General features: G+C 50.0%; 1 protein-coding gene across 1 annotated transcript in view; it reads right to left on the bottom strand.

Annotated features, from left to right (window-relative positions):
- The window catches only part of LOC119954158 (Down syndrome cell adhesion molecule-like protein 1 homolog), a 636717-nt gene that overhangs the window by 125366 nt on the left and 493825 nt on the right, over nucleotides 1-17526 (bottom strand). The window contains exons 17-18 of the mRNA XM_038779115.1: nucleotides 12827-13067; nucleotides 3655-3801 (exon numbers count right to left, since the gene is read on the bottom strand). Coding sequence (XP_038635043.1) covers nucleotides 3655-3801; nucleotides 12827-13067 — 388 coding nt within the window. The remainder of the gene's footprint in view (nucleotides 1-3654; nucleotides 3802-12826; nucleotides 13068-17526) is intronic.

A 17526-nucleotide genomic window follows, 5' to 3' on the forward strand; every position in this document is an offset into this window, starting at 1 on the left:
ACACCACACCGACACACCACACAGACACACCGCACAGACACACCACACCGACACACCACACAGACACACCGCACAGACACACCACACCGACACACCACACCGACACACCACACCGACACACCACACAGACACACCGCACAGACACTCCACACAGACACACCACACCGACACACCACACAGACACACCACACAGACACACCACACCGACACACCGCACCGACACACCACACAGACACACCACACCGACACACCACACCGACACACCGACACACCGACACACCACACCGACACACCACACCGACACACCACACAGACACACCACACCGACACACCACACCGACACACCACACAGACACATCACACAGACATCATACCGACAAACCACACCGACACACCACACAGACACACCGCACCGACACACCACACAGACACACCACACAGACATCATACCGACAAACCACACCGACACACCGCACAGACACACCACACCGACACACCACACCGACACACCACACAGACACACCACACAGACATCATACAGACACACCACACCGACACACCACAAAGACACACCACACAGACATCATACCGACAAACCACACCGACACACCACACAGACATCATACAGACACACCACACAGACACACCACACCGACACACCACACAAACACACCACACCGACACACCACACAGACACACCACACAGACACACGCACCGACACACCACACAGACATGCAACAAACACAAAACACACAGTTTATTCAGAGGAAAACTATATATATAATTACTTTGGGCACTCTGAGAGTCTTACTTAATGACAAAACTGTATTCTTAAAGTAAAAAACAATGTAATCTAACAGCAACTATTAACTGTGGGCCAGGTAGCTACTATCTTACTCCGTGGCTGGAACAACAATGGATTCAGTTCATGGATCTGAGGAAGGGTGCAGCATTCAATCCTCGTTGGCAGCACGGTAGCATAGTGGTTAGCACAAATGCTTCACAGCTCCAGGGTCCCAGATTCGAATCCTGGCTTGGGTCACTGTCTGTGCGGAGTCTGCACGTTCTCCCCGTGTCTGCGTGGGTTTCCTCCGGGTGCTCCGGTTTCCTCCCACAGTCCAAAGATGTGCAGGTTAGGTGGATTGGCCATGCTAAATTGCCCTTAGGGTCCAAATTGTCCTTAGTGTTAGGTGGGGTTACTGGGTTATGGGGATAGGGTGGAGGTGTTGACCTTGGGTAGGATGCTCTTTCCAAGCGCCGGTGCAGACTCGATGGGCCGAATGGCCTCCTTCTGCATTGTAAATTCTATGAAATCTATGAAATCAACTTTATTCGTACGAATGAAGAGTCACTCTGCAAGTCTCTCACTTTTTGTCACTATCAAGGAACAAATCTTCTCATTGGCTGAGGAGGCACAGCACAACAGGCAGAATGTGAACTGTGATGTTGCATAAGGGACAGCTTTGGAATAAAACGTGTTCGTAAACAAGACAACCTGCAAACTCTGGGGATCTGAAACATAAGCACTGGGAAGGTGGGGGATGCCAGCAAGGGGACTGGTGGTTGTAAGGTAGGTCAGCCAGCAGGGTAAAGGGGAAGAAAGATTCTTACAGAGTGGAGACTCTGCAAATGTTCTACATATTCAAATACTCTCGCCAATACTGATTTCAATACCAACAGAAGGTGGGGACCATTGTGATCTTCTAGAACCTGTACTTTTAAAAATTTAGAGTACGCAATTCTTTTCCTTCCAATTAAGGGGAAAATTAGCGTGGCCAATCCACCTACCCTGCACATCTTTGGGTTGAGGGAGTGAGCCCCACGCAGACACGGGGAGAATGTGCAAACTCCAAACGGACAGTGACCCGGGGCCGGGATCGAATCCGGGTCCTTGGCGCCATGAGGCAACAGTGCTAACTACTGCGCCGCCGTGCTGCCCCTCCAGGAACCTGTTCTGATCCTCTTCAGGAGTCTGAGAGGAATTGCCAAGAATTTTTTTCTCCCTGAGCTGGCCGACATTAAAACAAAATCTGTTGGCTCTTGACTCTGACAGTAAATGATTTGGCTGTCGGTGGGTGGGAGCATTGCTGGCCATAGTTCTTAACTGTAAATTTACCGTATGGGGTAGGTACAATGTACCACTTACCCGCTCTTCATTTTGAAAAACCTGGAACTATGTTAAGAGAGAGGGAAAAAAAGCAGATGTTTCTCCTCTCCAGTTGGTCTGTAGATTAACAGTCGCAAGTAGTGAGTGAAACCTATTAGATAGAGAAATACAGCACAGAACAGGCCCTTCGGCCCACGATGTTCCGCCGAACTTTTGTCCTAGGTTAATCATAGAATTTTGGACAATTTTTCATGGCCAATCCACCTAACCTGCACATCTTTGGACTGTGGGAGGAAACCGGAGTACCCGGAGGAAACCCACGCAGTCACGGGGAGGATGTGCAGACTCCACACAGACAGTGACCCAAGCCGGAATCGAACTTGGGACCCTGGAGCTGTGAAGCAATTGTGCTATCCACAATGCTACCATGCTGCCCTATTGTGGGTGTCTATCGGTGGCAGGATATGTCACACATGTCAAACAAAATATTTCCGTCTGGAGTGACCCATTTGGCTCTCTGTTCACAAGACTAAACAGGGAATGTGGGTGGCACGGTGGCTCAGTGGTTAGCACTGCTGCCTCACAGCGGCGAGGATCTTGGTTCAATCCCGGCCCCCGGTCACTGTCCGTGTGGAGTTTGCACATTCTCCCCCGTGTCTGCGTGGGTCTCACCCCCACAACCCAAAGATGTGCAGGCTAGGTGGACTGGCCACGCTAAATTGTCCCTTAATTGGAATAAAATAATTGGGTACTCTAAATTTATTTTTTAAAAAGACTAAGCAGAGAATGATCTTATTTTTTTCCCAACTTCCCCCTTTCTTCTTATGATGCTGCATCGTGGACATCAGTGTAGGAAACGTGGTTGTTTGAAGATTCAGAAGAGTCATCTCTCAGCACCATTTAAACCAGGAAGTTTCCAGCTTTGGTTCCTGGCTTGTGCTGAGCTCATTGGGAACAAGAGCAAAAGCTTCAGGGCCACTAGTTTTGGGAGGGATAGGCCATGATTGTAACACGGTGACTGATTACGAAAGGAGGTTGAGCGGAGATTTGTAGACATGTTTAAAATCGTGAGGGGTCGAGACAGAGTAGATGAAGAGAAACTGTTCCCAGAGGTGGAAGGATTCAAGTATCCGGGAACATTATGTGATTGACAAAAGAACCAAAGGTAACATGACGAGGGACAATTTCATGCAGGGAGCGGTTAGGGTCTGGGCTGCACAGCCTGTGAGTTTGTTGGAGGCAAATTCAATCACTGCTTCCAAAGGGGAATTAGAAGTTTCAGGGCTTTGGGGAAAGGGCGGGGGAGTGGGATTTGTTGAATTGCTCCTGTAGAGAGCCAACGTTGGCACAACAGGTTGACTGGCTTTATTCACATGCTATGATTCTATGAAGGTGGGGTCATTGTTAAAGGATAATGATAACTTGGTCATGGAGTTGGAGCATGAGCCACCACCCATGGCACCATAATAGAGGTAACTCCTTCGGAAGTGGGAGGAAAGATTGAAGAGAGGGAGAAGGAAGAGATAATGCTCAGCTAGCAACTGACCTCCATCTTGGTGAACAGACCAGTAAATGACTCGGAAACCCTTCAAGACGCCATTTAAGGTACTTCGAGGAGGTGGTGACCAGATGATGGTGACGACATCGGACGAAATCGATACCGCTTTCACGTTGTCAGGAGGCTGGCTGGGAACTGTGGAGAGTCAAGACGAGCGAATTTACAAAGTCAGCCTCATCAGTACAACAAACCAATGGCAATTATTCTCAAATAGCAAGGAAGTAACAGACCATTTAGGAATGACCCGCCTCTTGAAGCGTCAACAGGCTATTAAAGTGACAGCTTAATAACTCGCAAGACACCGATCACTATACATCCCAGTCACTGTGGTTCTGCTTTTGAAGGGGCTCCATCTTGTGGAAATTGTCAGTTCTTTTTTCACCCTTACCGAGTCACAGCATAAGACATGAACCATACTGAGATGTGCCACGCAACACACAAAATGGACGCATCATTTCTTCTGGGTGCCCTGTCCTCTTCACACTCAGAAAGAATTATTTGAGGAACAATTGCTGATTGAAGCAGGAGTCCCTTTAAGAGTTCCTCGAAATACATCACTTTCCTTTATTTTGTTATTGAGGAAATGTTACCTGAAGCACTGACACTGTAACAAGCAGTTATAATGCGCCTTGAAAGTAATAAATCATTCTGAGGCACTTTATAAGAATGCGATCAAGCGAAATTTGATGCCTGGACACTATTGGAGCTAATAAGGTACACGGCTGAAATTTTGATCAACGGTTTAAGGAGTATCTTATGGGAGGAATGAGAGTTGGGGAGACAGAGTTATTTCGGGAGGGAATTCCGAAGCTCATGGCCTGGACAGCTAAAACCATATAGCCACCAATGACAGACTGAGTAACATTAGGGATATTCAATAAACCAGCATTAGTGGAGCGCAGAGATTTGGAAGGGTTGTGGGGTTGACTAAAAAGATTGGGAGGGGTGAGGCAGAGGACTGGTTTGAAAATCAGAGAACTTTAAAAGCAGAGTGTTGCTTAAACGGGAGCTAATGTGGATCAGGAAGCAGAGGGATGATGGGTGAATGAGGAGACTTGGTGTGAATAGGGCCCGGGCAACAACATTTTGGATGACCTCAGGTTTATGGAGGGTGACCAGGAGGAGTTTGTTAGAATGGTCAAGTCTAGAAATATGAGAGGCAAGGACTTATGGAACTTTGAGCGCGAGGTTGATTTGAGAGGGATAATGGGAGCCTGATTGCATGCAATTGTCACCAGCAGGGGAAATTGGTAACGAAACGCTGCTTCAACAATTGTCATTCCCAATGTATTTGTGTGAGCTAGCCCCATGCGAGAACACTGTTGATGCAGTCTCTCTCTCAGCCTGTACATCCTCCATGTGGGGGGGGGGGGGGGTTGGGGGGGGCGGTGGGGGCGGTGTGCGGCTAGCGGGAACAGAGAAATCCCAACTGCCGGAAAATGCGGGCCATTTGTCTTCTCTGGAGTTGCTGATTCACCTCCAAGTGTTTCATGTCCTTTGATGTCCTTTGACAGGGCGGTTAGAGAGGAAATCAGAGACACTGTCTGACCGCCAACCCTTGCCTTTCTCGGCCGACTGGCGTGAAAACCGCCAGAAGGCCTCGGCCCATTTTTAGGATGAACCAGAAAATGATCAATGAGGTTCTCTCACTTAAAATAACAGTTATCGTAACACATGTCTGATAACGCATTTACAGTCAATACATTTTTATTCCATTTTCTCTGTGCGTTGAGAGACTTGCGCATTGTTGTTGTTATCCTCAAGGCAAGGTGGAAGGTAGCCAGTCTATTCCGAAATTTGAAAACAGAAATCACATCATTTTTTGACCACTTGGGAATTGTATTAAATGTTTATTGTACATTCGATGTTTACGACCAGTGATTGAACATGATAGAGCTATTGGAGGAGAGATAAACGACAGAGACTGGTAACACGAGGTGGCTCTTTGATCACATTTACAGCCTGCTGGTGACAAACCAAAAAAGAAGGTTCCTCGCAAAGAGAATATCGATCGTGTGGACGGGAGAGGAATGAGCGAAAGTGAGAGAGAGAGAGAGGGGGAAAAACAGAGAGAGGCAGAGAGAAAGAGAGAGTGAAGGAAGGTAGGAAGACAGAAACTAGGCAGACAGAGGGCTGAATTTTCAAAGCGACGCCCACAAGAATTCCAGGTCCCGATGCAGCGCCTGAACTGGGCTGGTTTTGCTGAGCACCTCAGAAAGGTGGGAACTGCCTACCTGTGGCCAGCAGCAAAGGTAGGGTGTAGCCATTTTGGGGGCTGTTCTGCCTTGCCAGATAAAATAGGTATTTCATCAGACAGCTGGGGTTAAATATGAGGAAAAGCAAAGGGTAAGGGTAGAAGTGGAGAGAGGCTTGGGGGCGGGAGGGAGAAGGAAGAGGGGCAGAGTGGAACGCAGCAGAGAGGATAGAGAGAGAGGAGGAGTGGGGCATAGGGGTTACTAGTGTGAGTGAGTGGAGCAGAGGAGGGAGTGGTAGATGACAGAGAGGGGCAGAAGGTAGAGGGCCAGAGGTGGGAGGGCCAGAAAGGGAGAGTGGCAGTGGGGGAAGTGAGGCAGAGGAGAGAGAGAGACAGGGGGGAGAGAGGAGAGGGCCAAATGGGAGAGGGGCTGAAAACAAGAGAGGCAGAGGGAGAAAGGCAGAGGGGAGAGAGGCAGAAGGGAGAGTGGAAGAAGGGCGAGGGGAAGAAGGGAGACAGGCAGAGATGGCAGACTAGAAGGAGAGAGAGAGGCCGAAAAGCGAAGAGCAGAGGCGGATAGAGATAGGGAAAATGGGAAAGTGGCAGAGATGGCAGGCTAGAAGGAGATAGAGGCAGAAAGACGCAAAGCAGAGGTGGAGAGGGATGGGGAGAGAGGGAGAGATAGAGGGGAGAGAGAGGTAGAGGGAGCGGGCAAATGGGAGAGAGGCAGAGGGGAGAGAGGCAGAGGGGAAAGAGGCAGAGGGGAAGGAGAGGAAGTGGCAGACATGGTTGGGTGGAAGAGGAGGAAAGTAAGAGAGACGGTGAGGGAGGCCGATGGTCTGAGGAGGAAAGAGGTAGAGGGGAGGGAGGTGGAGGCACATTGTGGGGGGATGAACAGGGAAGCAAAAGATTAAATTAAATAAAAAACACGTATATTTCTCTCTGGCATTGTTTCCACACACTGACACAAAGAAACTCATTCAATTGGACACCTTCCAAAATCACAGTGATTCTGTCGAAAATGAAATCACCAGGTAAGATAGACATTGGGCTGTAATTCATGTAACTCTGTCATAAGAATCTGAAGCTGATTTTATTTTGTGTGGTTTCACCAAGTGTTTAGAAGCAGAGCAATCTTCCTCCCCTTTATGTGTTCGAATAGTGTGACATCAATTATTCCATGCTGCATTATGCTGATAACAGGCTGAAGAGATAGTGTGCCTGATGACGGTGTTGGGAGATTACAGGGTGCTACACTCATTAAAAGCTGATCATTGAATTGTAAATGCAGGCTGACATCAGTTTAATTAGATGACAGATCCACTGTAATTTGGATTTCGAGATCCTGTAAATGCTGATTGGCGCGTCTTTGTTACAAAACAATTAGGAAGACAAAAAGAGGAAACTGAGGCTGCCTCACTATCCCCCCACACACCCCCCCCCCTCCGTTTACAACAACAACAAAATTATAGCTTCGCATAAATTGTCACTAATCACAAAAAAAATGCCAGCGGTGTTGCATTTACTCCCTGAAATGTTTTATTTTAACTTGCGGAGGAATCCTACTCGAGTTGATGACAGTGCGCAGTCAACACTGTCGCACTTGAGATACCGAATGTGTGAGAACCTATCATTTCTTTCTTTAAGTTTCACTCCTTTTTTCTCCCGGTACGGGAATGTTAGCGTTCGCAAAATGTTAGAACCCCCCACCCCCGCCCCCCGAAAATTCTTGCCATCTGGACCTGAAGGGCAACATTGGCCAGTGCAGTCTGCAGAGGAAAGTGCACATCCAGGTTATAGTGGGCCATAATAGGTTATTTCTAAATAGGCCAGAGAGGCTAAAGCAAGTCAACTCATCAAAGGAAACCCAGGAGTGACTACGGTCAAATCAGCACTAATTCAGGCAGTGATTGATGCCCCCTCAGAAGGCATAGCCGGGGAAGGGATGCCAGGCAGTCAGGTTGAAATACCCCATTGACCATACGCTGCCTTGAGGTGTAGGTACCTGGCTTGGCTGAGCCAAGCAGCAGATCCAGAAAGAGGTCCACTCCCCTCCGCACTCGATAGGCAAAGATCAGCAGCGTGGGACTGAAGCAGATCTGGAAAATGGGCAGCAGCACTGCCAAGAGCAGGAGAGAGGCTGCGACCTCTCACACTCTGTATCAACAGAAAACTCAAGGCAACAGAAATGGCAGGCAGCCTGAGAGTGGGCGTGGGGGGGGGGGGGGGGGGGGGATTCTCCAGTCCTGCCAAGGCCAGGAATTCCCACCCAAGGTTAACGGACCTTTCAAAAGTTCGTCAAATTTTCCGTCCCGTCTGCGATGACTCGGGAGGGAGCCCAAGATTTACGCTTAATTTAATCTGTTCCCAAGAAGAGTGACATTGGCCTCAAAACGTTAACTCTGCTTCTCTCTCCACAGGTGCTGCAGAGCTGCTGAGTTTATCCAGCCTCTTCTGCTTTGATTCCTGTTTGAGAATCTATTTGGTGAGGACGTTCCCCCACCACCCCATCTTCCTGGATCCCGCAAGTGAGGGTGAACTAAAAGAGCATTTATCCTCGTGCGTTGTAAATGAATGAAGCAATTCAGTTACTATGGGGCTGGATTCTCCGCAGCCTGACGCCGAATTCGCGGCCGGCGCCGGGGCGGAGAATCCAGTTTGACTCCGAAGTCGGGCCCGGCGCCGGTTCGGCGATGGTCCGGGCACCGAAAATCGGCGTCACTGGGGGGTACGCCGCGTCGCCTGGTGGGGGGGGGGGCATTCCCAGAGGCTGGTCGGGATACTCATGTGGCGGCTGCGGACTGAGTCTGGTGGGGGGGGGCGGGCGGATCGGAGACAAGGCGGGGGCCTTATAGCCGGCCGGGGCATTAATGTGCGGGGTTTGAGGCTCGGGCGCGCTGCCGATCGGGGGTCTCTTTCTTGGGTCTGGCTCCGGGGATGAGTCCGCCATGGAGCACGGCACGGCCGCTAGAGGACGTGCGCGGCCTCTGACCCGGAAGTGCAGGGGCCCGTATTGGCAGCAAAAGCAGCGAGATTCACTCCAGGTCCCTGCTAGCCCCCTGCAGGGCTATGAAATCATTTCACTTTTTTGCCGGAACTTCAGGTGTAAAACTCCACCGATTTGACGCTGGCGTGGGGACAAAGTCTCAATAATTGAGAATCCAGCTCTATAAATCCAGCTATGCAGATAGATTTTGGGGGGGGGGGGATTATTTTTATAGCTTAACAGCATTAAAATTTCACAACACCTTAAAGAGTAGCTTCCCATCAATTGTGAATTAGTTTTGTTGCCCTGGTTTCACACGAGTGTTCTGTGCCTCGTTGGACCATTCAGACCGCAAGTCTGGGTGAGAATTCAACTTGCTTCCAAGTCCTGGTTCTTTGTAACCAGCCAATTCGGGAATCCTTTAGCACCATGGGCGGGATTCTCCCGTACCCGGCACCATGGGGCGGGATTCCGTCCCCGGCACCATGGGCGGGAATCTCCCGTACCCGGCACCATGGGCGGGATTCCCGTACCCGGCACCATGGGGCGGGATTCCGTCCCCGGCACCATGGGCGGGAATCTCCCGTACCCGGCACCATGGGCGGGATTCCCGTACCCGGCACCATGGGCGGGATTCCGTCCCCGGCACCATGGGCGGGAATCTCCCGTACCCGGCACCATGGGCGGGATTCCCGTACCCGGCACCATGGGCGGGATTCCGTCCCCGGCACCATGGGCGGGATTCTCCCGTACCCGGCACCATGGGCGGGATTCTCCCGTACCCGGCACCATGGGCGGGATTCCGTCCCCGGCACCATGGGCGGGATTTTCCCGTACCCGGTACCATGGGCGGGATTCCGTCCCCGGCACCATGGGCGGGATTCCATCCCCGGCACCATGGGCGGGATTCTCCCGTACCCGGCGGGGCGGGGGGGTCCTGGTGGGATGGAGTGGCGTGAACCACTCCGGCGTCGGGCTGCCCCAAAGGTACGGAATCCTCCGCACCTTCAGGGGCTAGGCCCGCCCCGGAGTGGTTGGCACCCCGCCGGCCAGCGGGATAGAGGCCTGGCGCCATGCCAACCGGCGGCGAAGGGCTTCCACCGGTCGGCGCATGCGCGAGAGCGCCAGCGCGTGCTGTCATCATCCCCGCGCATGCGCACATGGAGTCACTTCTGCACTGGGAATGGCGGAGGACCATGGCCTCCGGTGCGGAAGGAATAGAGTGCCCCCACGGCACAGGCCCGCCCATGGATCAGTGGGCCTCGACTGCGGGTCAGGCCACCGTGGGGGCTCCTCCCGGGGTCAGATCCTCCCGTGAACCCCCAAGAACCCCGGAGGCTGCCCGTGCCGCCAGGTCCCGTCGGTAAGGGACCAACTCCAATTTATGCCAGCGGGACCGGCACAGAACAGGCGGGACTTCGGCCCATCGCGGGCCGGAGAATCCGGACAGCCCCGGGGCCCATTGAGTTGCACCAGACCCCACCATTCTCCGAGGCGGGCGGCGCGACTCATGTCACGCCGGTTTTTGGGGGGCGGGAAAATTAGGAGGACGGTGGGGACGGGATTCACGCCGACCCCCCGCGATTCTCCCACCTGGCGGGGGGTCAGAGAATCCCGCCCCATAAGTCAGCTCACTCTCTGGCTACTGCATTGCTTTAAGTTCCTTGTTCAAGCGGCCATACGGTCTTTTGAGGTTGGGATAAAGGCATGTTGTTGGGGAAGAGTTTGACCTGGCCTGTGTCTGATCTCGGAGAAACTAATGATGTGTCTGGATGCCTGAAATCGAAGCTGTTGCAATTCTGAGCAATAATAGCCCTCACTTTCATGGATGCTAATTATAATCTCTCTCCATTTTCCAGACAGCTACAGGAGAAGGCCCCTTACTGAGGTTAACTCGGTTAACTATTTGAATCATCACAAGATATTTGTATCATCGACAGCCACAGGAGAGGTGCCTGAAGATTGGAGGGTCGCAAATGTTGTGCCCTTGTTTAAGAAGGGCTGTCGGGATAAACCTGGGAACTACAGACCTGTGAGCCTTACTTCTGTAGTGGGTAAATTGTTGCAAGGTATTCTGAGGGACAGGATCTACAGGAGTTTAGACAGGCAAGGGCTAATTAGAGAAAGTCAGCATTGCTTTGTAAGGGGAAAGTCATGTCTCACGAATTTGAGTTTTTTGAAGGGGTAACCAAGAAGGTAGATGAGGGCACTGCGGTGAACGTTGTCTGCATGGACTTTAGCAAGGCCTTTGACAAAGTACCACATGGTAGGTTATTGCGAAAGGTTAAATCTCATGGAATCCAGGGTGAGGTAGCCAATTGTATACAAAATTGACTTGGCAAAGGGTGGTTGTGGAGGGTTGTTTTTCAAACTGGAGGCCTGTGACCAGCGGTGTGCCTCAGGGATCGGTGCTTGGTCCCACTGTTATTTGTTATATATATTAATGACTTGGATGTGAATGTAGGAGGCATGGTTAGTAAGTTTGCAGATAACATCAAGATTGGTGGCAGAGTGGAAAGTGAAGCAGGTTATATAAGATTGCAATAGGATCTTGACCAATTGGGCCAGTGGGCCGATGAATGGCAGATGGAGTTTAATTTGGATAAATGTGAGGTGATGCATTCTGGTAGATCAGGGCAGAACCTACTCTGTTAATGGTAGGGAGTTGGGGAGAGTTACAGAACAAAGAGATCTAGGGGTACAGGTTCATAGCTCCTTGAAGGTGGAGCCGCAGGTGGACAGGGTGGTGAAGGAGACATTCAGCATGCTAGGTTTTATTGGTCAGAATATTGAATACAGGCGTTGGGACGTCTTGTTGAAGTTGTACAAAACCTTGGCAAGACCACACATGGAATATTGTGTTCAGTTCTGGGCACCCTATTACAGGAAGGATATTGTTAAACTAGAAAGATTGCAGTAGAGATTTACGGGGATGCTACCAGGACTTGATGGTCTCAGTTATAAGGAGAGGCTGGATAGACTGGGACCTTCTTACCTGGAGCGTAGGAGGCTTAGGGATGATCTTATAGAGGTCTATACAATAATGAGCATAGATAAGGTAGATAGTCAACATCTTTTCCCAAAGGTAGAGGAGTCTAGAACTAGAGGGCATAGGTTTAAGGTGAGAGGGGAGAAATACAAAAGAATAATAACAATAATCGCTTATTGTCATAAGTAGACTTCAATGAAGTTACTGTGAAAAGCCTGTTCAGGGAGGCCAGTACGGGAATTGAACCTGCGCTGCTGGCATTGTTCTGCATTACAAGCCAGGTGTTTAGCCCACTGTGCTAAACCAGCCCCAGGTTGAGACCAGAGGGGAATTTATTTCACACAGAGGGTGGTGAGCATCTGGAACGAGCTGCCAGAGGTAATGGTAGAGGCAGGTACAATTTTTTCCTTTAAAAAGCATTTGGACAGTTACATGGGCAGGGCGGGTACAGAGGGATTGGAACCAAATGCGGGCAAGTGGGACTAGCTTAGTGATAGAAACTGGGCGGCATGGACAAGCTGGGCCGAAGGGCCTGTTTCCATGCTGTAAACATCTATAACTATGACTCTGTGACCACTCTGGGTTTTTTAACTGGATTGAGCCTCACTGAGAGTGTTAAACGCTGAGCTCAAAATGTGAGGAGTTTGCACTTTCTTCCTGTGTCTGTGTGGGTTTTCTCCGGGTGCTCCGCTTTCCTCCCAAGTCCATAGATGTGCAGGTTAGGTGGATTGTCCACGCTAAGTTGCCCCTTAGTGTCCAAAAGGTTAGGTGGAGTTTGGGGGATAGGGTGGAGGCGTGGGCTTAAGTGGGGTGTTCTTTCCAAGGGCCGGTGCAGACTCGATGGGCCAAATGCACTGCACTGTAAATTCTATGTATGAACTGGAATGGGTTCCATCGCTCAGCATCCCTCGACCAATGATAAGCGGGAGAAGCACAAAATTTAGTCACCACACAAAGTCACATTGCTACCTTAGTTTGGAACACATCTTACCATCCTCAAGCGTTGTAGCATTAATTTCTGAGGAACTCGGGCCTGTCCCCGCTCTGTTAAACGCCTGCACCACAACGCCATATTGCGCATACTTCTTCAGATTGTCCAGAGTGTAAACCTCACTTTCCCCTGTGGCCTTCATCTCCACAATACTGTACTGACCATTACTGCCAGGGCCATTTTCCCGATAGCCGATCTGGTAGCCTCGGATGACCCCATTCTGAAGCTCCTTCCTGGGCGCCTAGATATCAAATACAAAATGCCAGAAATTCAGCTCCAAGTATTTAGCCACGTAATCAGTTCCATGAAAGTATCTGGTAGTCACATGCTGCTCTGCATCACATGGACTCCACCAAACTCTGCCCCCCTCCCCAGTTGAGTCCGACTGCATACATTCGGATCAGGGTTGCGGGGAGCATTTACAACACAATTCAGGTTAAGTGATAGATCTGGTGGATATACTGTACTTAGATTGTCAGATTGATAAGGCGCCTCACCGAAGGTTATTGCAAAAATAAAAGCTCAAGGTGTATGGGGTAACAAATTGGCTGGAAGATTGGCTAGCTAACAGGAAACAGGGAGTAGGCACAAATAGGTGATTTTCTGGTTGGCAGGATGTGATGTGTGGTGTGCCACAGGGATATTTGGATGTTGTGGCCGGTGGTATGGTTGCTAAATTTGCAGATGCCACAAATATAGGTGGGAAAGTAAGTTCTGAATCATAGGATCCCTGCAGTGCAGAAGGAGGCCATTCGGTCCATTGAGTCTGCACCAACCTTCCGAAAAAGCACCCTACCTAGAGGATAAGCCCCCACCCTATCTCCGTAACCCAGTAACCCCAGTACGCCGCTTTTCGGGGGCCGGAGAATCGAGGAATCGGCGCCCGTCCCGATCCCATGCGCGGAAATGGATTCTCCGCCCCGGCGCCAGGCTCGATTTCAGCAGCAGGGTGCAGAGAATCCAGCCCAGGATATGCAAACGATGGATTGAAAATACTCGTTTTCTATTGGTCCACATACCCTGTTCCCTATTGGCTAGAAATCCTGTCCTTTCATTGGTTTAAAATGAAAGTTTAACTGTGATATGATTGGTGTGTTAACATGCAAATTAAGGGATTAGGCTGCGACTGTCAATCTATTGGTTGAAAATGTTCTAAGTATTACAGCTTCATTGGATCGAGGCAGAACATCTCACTGTGTCATTCTCCTTGTGCACAAGCCAATAAAGTTTGATTGAGGAGTACTCGCCCTGCCTACTTGGTAATTTCCACAGAACAAAGGGGGGAAAAGACAGATTTTGGGGGAAAATAATGACTCCCTTGGGTCAAAATTAATCTTTCAAATCTACATGTAACAACCTATCTTCAATTTTTCCAAAGTTGAATATACCATTCAGTTACTCTTAAAAAAAACTTTAAAAACAGCAGCTTCTCACAGCGTCATGTGCAGTCAATCTAATTTATTACTGTATCTATTTTTGATATTTTAATACATTTGAAATCTCCCATCTGCACATAATTATTCTTTGTCCATATTTATAATGGAAACTTTCTATGTAAACATGTCACACTGTAGTTACTCTCCTTCACCAGTGTAGCCTGGGGAATGAAATTGCCAGTTTCCTGCTGTGTGCGACTCAGTATCAGAATGGTTCCGTGTCATTATTAGACTTTTAAATCCAGGTTTTTATTGAATTCACCATCTGCTACGGTGGGACTTGAAACTGGGTCCCCAGAGTATTGCCTGGGTCTCTGGATTACTAGTCCAGTGACGATACTGCCACACCAGCTCCTCTCCCTTGGCAGTAACTGAAAAGTTCACTCCCTGCACCAGTGGCTGCAGTGTATACCGTCTCTTTTTTAATATTCATTCATGGAATGTGGGCATCCCTGGCAAGGCTTGTATTTGTTGTCCATTGCAAAAGGCACCACATCAACATGCCAAGTCTTCCTCACCCACCACCTCTATCTCCGAGAACAAAAAGGGTAAAAGCAGCTCGGAAAGCTGCACCTCTGCTCCAAGTCAGACACCACCCTGAGCTGAAAATAATATTGGTTGTACCTCCATCGCTGGGTCAAAATCCTAGAACTCCCTGAGCGGGATTCTCCATCGGCTGAGGTCAGAATTGGGAAACGTAAATGGGTGGAGAATTGGTTTCGGCACCAAAATCGTGGCGGGCGTCGGTTTCACGTCAAATCGCAAGTCTCCGGTGCCTTGACAGTGGCATCAATGCGTTACAGAACGCATGCACAGTAAACGCTGTTGGCATATTGTTAGCGGGCCTGACCCAGTATTTTCCGGGGCCTCCATGATGCTCCGCCTCCACCGGGGCGAATTCCCGACGGCGAGGTTCACTTGTGCTTTCAGAAATCGTGAAACCGGTGCCGTGGCTGCTGAGGGAGAGAGACGGGTACGGAAAGTCTCCAACATCGCCATAGTTTGCTGACAGTCGTGCCACTGGCCATGGGGCTTCTGCCAGGACCGGGGGGAGTGGCGGGGGGTGTCCAGGAGGTGGGCTGTGGGGTCGGGGTGGACGGGCACGGAGCACCATTGCTGCGGCCTGCAAGGCAACCATGCACGCCGCTGACTGCCCACTGTGGACTTAGGGTTACAGGTCGTATGGGTGAACCCTAAGGCACCCCACCTAGGTGCTCTCTGGCCCCAGCCTACCTATCAGTGGGATGGGCAAGCTCCAGCACAACCAGTGCCATCTTGTTGGCTGGGATGTGTGTGCGGCTGCAGCTTGTCAGCCTCCCGAGTGTCAATCACGGACCTGGCGAATCCCACACTGTTATTCATTGGAATGGATTGTGTTCCACGCGGTATTGGTGCTAGCCCCTCCACATTCACTGAATCGGTCCAGGTTCGGCACCACGTTTGCTGTCGTGGAAGTCCACGAATCCTGCCCCGCCACCAAAACTAAGTGTCAGGAATGGAGAATCCCGCCACCTATCTTTCGGCACCATGGGTGTACCTTCACAATTCAGACCTCAAGTAGGCAGCCCACCACCACCTTCCCAGAGAACTGAGGGATGGGAAATAAATACTGGCCTAGACTAATGACAGTCACATTCCGTGAAGGAATAAGTAAAAAAGGTTATCTGCTGACCCATCAGGGGAACCTCTGAGTGTAGAAGGTTTTAATTTCTTTTGGGAGACACACTGTTTTTGTTTCAGGAAAAATAATTTGACTTGTTTTGTTCCTTAAGAAGAAAGCACAGTTATAAAATATCCGCACAGTCGTAACTGTCCAGCAGATTATGTGCAAACGCTTCTCTAACTCATATGATTCTGCAATGATTCATAACCTAATAAGGAACCTATGGGCGCTCTGTGTCTGCAGAAGTCCCATTGAAGATAAATTACATTTTAGTTTTACTCTAAATTAACTGTGCAGCTAGCCACCCATTATCCAAGGCTGGCACCAATGTGGAATAGAAACTATTCGCCAATTCCTAGTGCGTGGCTTCTGTTTATTTAATTTAAATCTTATTTTAAAAGTCTTTGAGCTCGTTATTGCACATTCTCCTGCTATGATTCTCTTCATCATTTTCTTTCTTAATTATCTAATTGTTTGAGTTTCTTTGCTTCCCATTTTCCAATTCCAGCCGTCCCACCTCGTGATGTCCACTTTCTCTGTTCCAGCTCCAGCGAGAACAAAAGCTAATGGGCTGGATTCTCCGCTGGGGGGGGGGGGGGGGGGGGGGCCTCCGTTTCGCCAGCAGTGCACTCACACCCCCGGGTGCCCACAATGGGAAACCCCATTGGCTGGCTGCCAGGACGGAGGATCTCACTGCCGGCAGAGGCGCACTGCACCCGAAAACGGGTGGGATCGGGAATCCCGCCAATGTCTCACAATGGAATAGAATCATACAGACCAGCAAAGTCTCTGCTTTGATCCCTGGGTTGTGCTGACGTTGCTGACCCCAGCCCTGTGCCAGGGCCACGACTGGGAAATAGCAGCCAGGGTAATGGCCTCACCTCTACGGCAGACAGTCACGCATTTTTGTCCCACTCCAGAAATTGGAGCACGCCATCTTGTTTGGCGCTTTGGTGACATACCGAGGCAGTGCTGCGCTTTGGTCGATGGTGTGTCTTAGACAAGATGTTAACCCAAAGCCCAAACCTTCTCCTTGGGTGAACTTTTAAAACAAAAATCCCATGGCATAGTTTGCAAGAGGTAGCTGGTGTCCGACCGATATATATCCCTCAGCAAACATCACTGTCACAATACCGTTTGCGGGAGTTTGTTGCGGGAGCTTCCTGTATTACAACACTTCAAAGGTACAGCACTTGGGGCAGGCCACGAAAGCTGAAATGCACACCACTAGTTCTTTTTCACCAGTCAACAACTCTTATTTTTTTAATTATTTCATGGGATGTGGACTTTGCTGCCTCGGTCAACATTTATTGCCCATCCCTGATGCCCCTAGAGTAAGTGGTGGTGAGCTGCCTTCTTTAACCGCTGAAGTCCCTGAGGTGTAAGTACACCCTCTGAGCTGTTAGGGAGGGAGTTGCAGGATTCTGACCCAGTGACAGTGAAGGAGCGGTGATATATTTCCAAGTCAGAGGGGCGAGTGACTTGGAGGGGAACTCGAAGGTGGTGGTGTTCCCATCTGCCTGTTGCCCTTGTCCTTGTTTTTGATGGAAGTCACAGATTTGGAAGGTGCTGTTGAAACTATTGCTGTACAACGTAACTAG

The sequence above is a fragment of the Scyliorhinus canicula genome, chromosome 19, assembly GCF_902713615.1.
Source record: "Scyliorhinus canicula chromosome 19, sScyCan1.1, whole genome shotgun sequence".
Classification (NCBI taxonomy): Eukaryota; Metazoa; Chordata; class Chondrichthyes; order Carcharhiniformes; family Scyliorhinidae; genus Scyliorhinus; species Scyliorhinus canicula.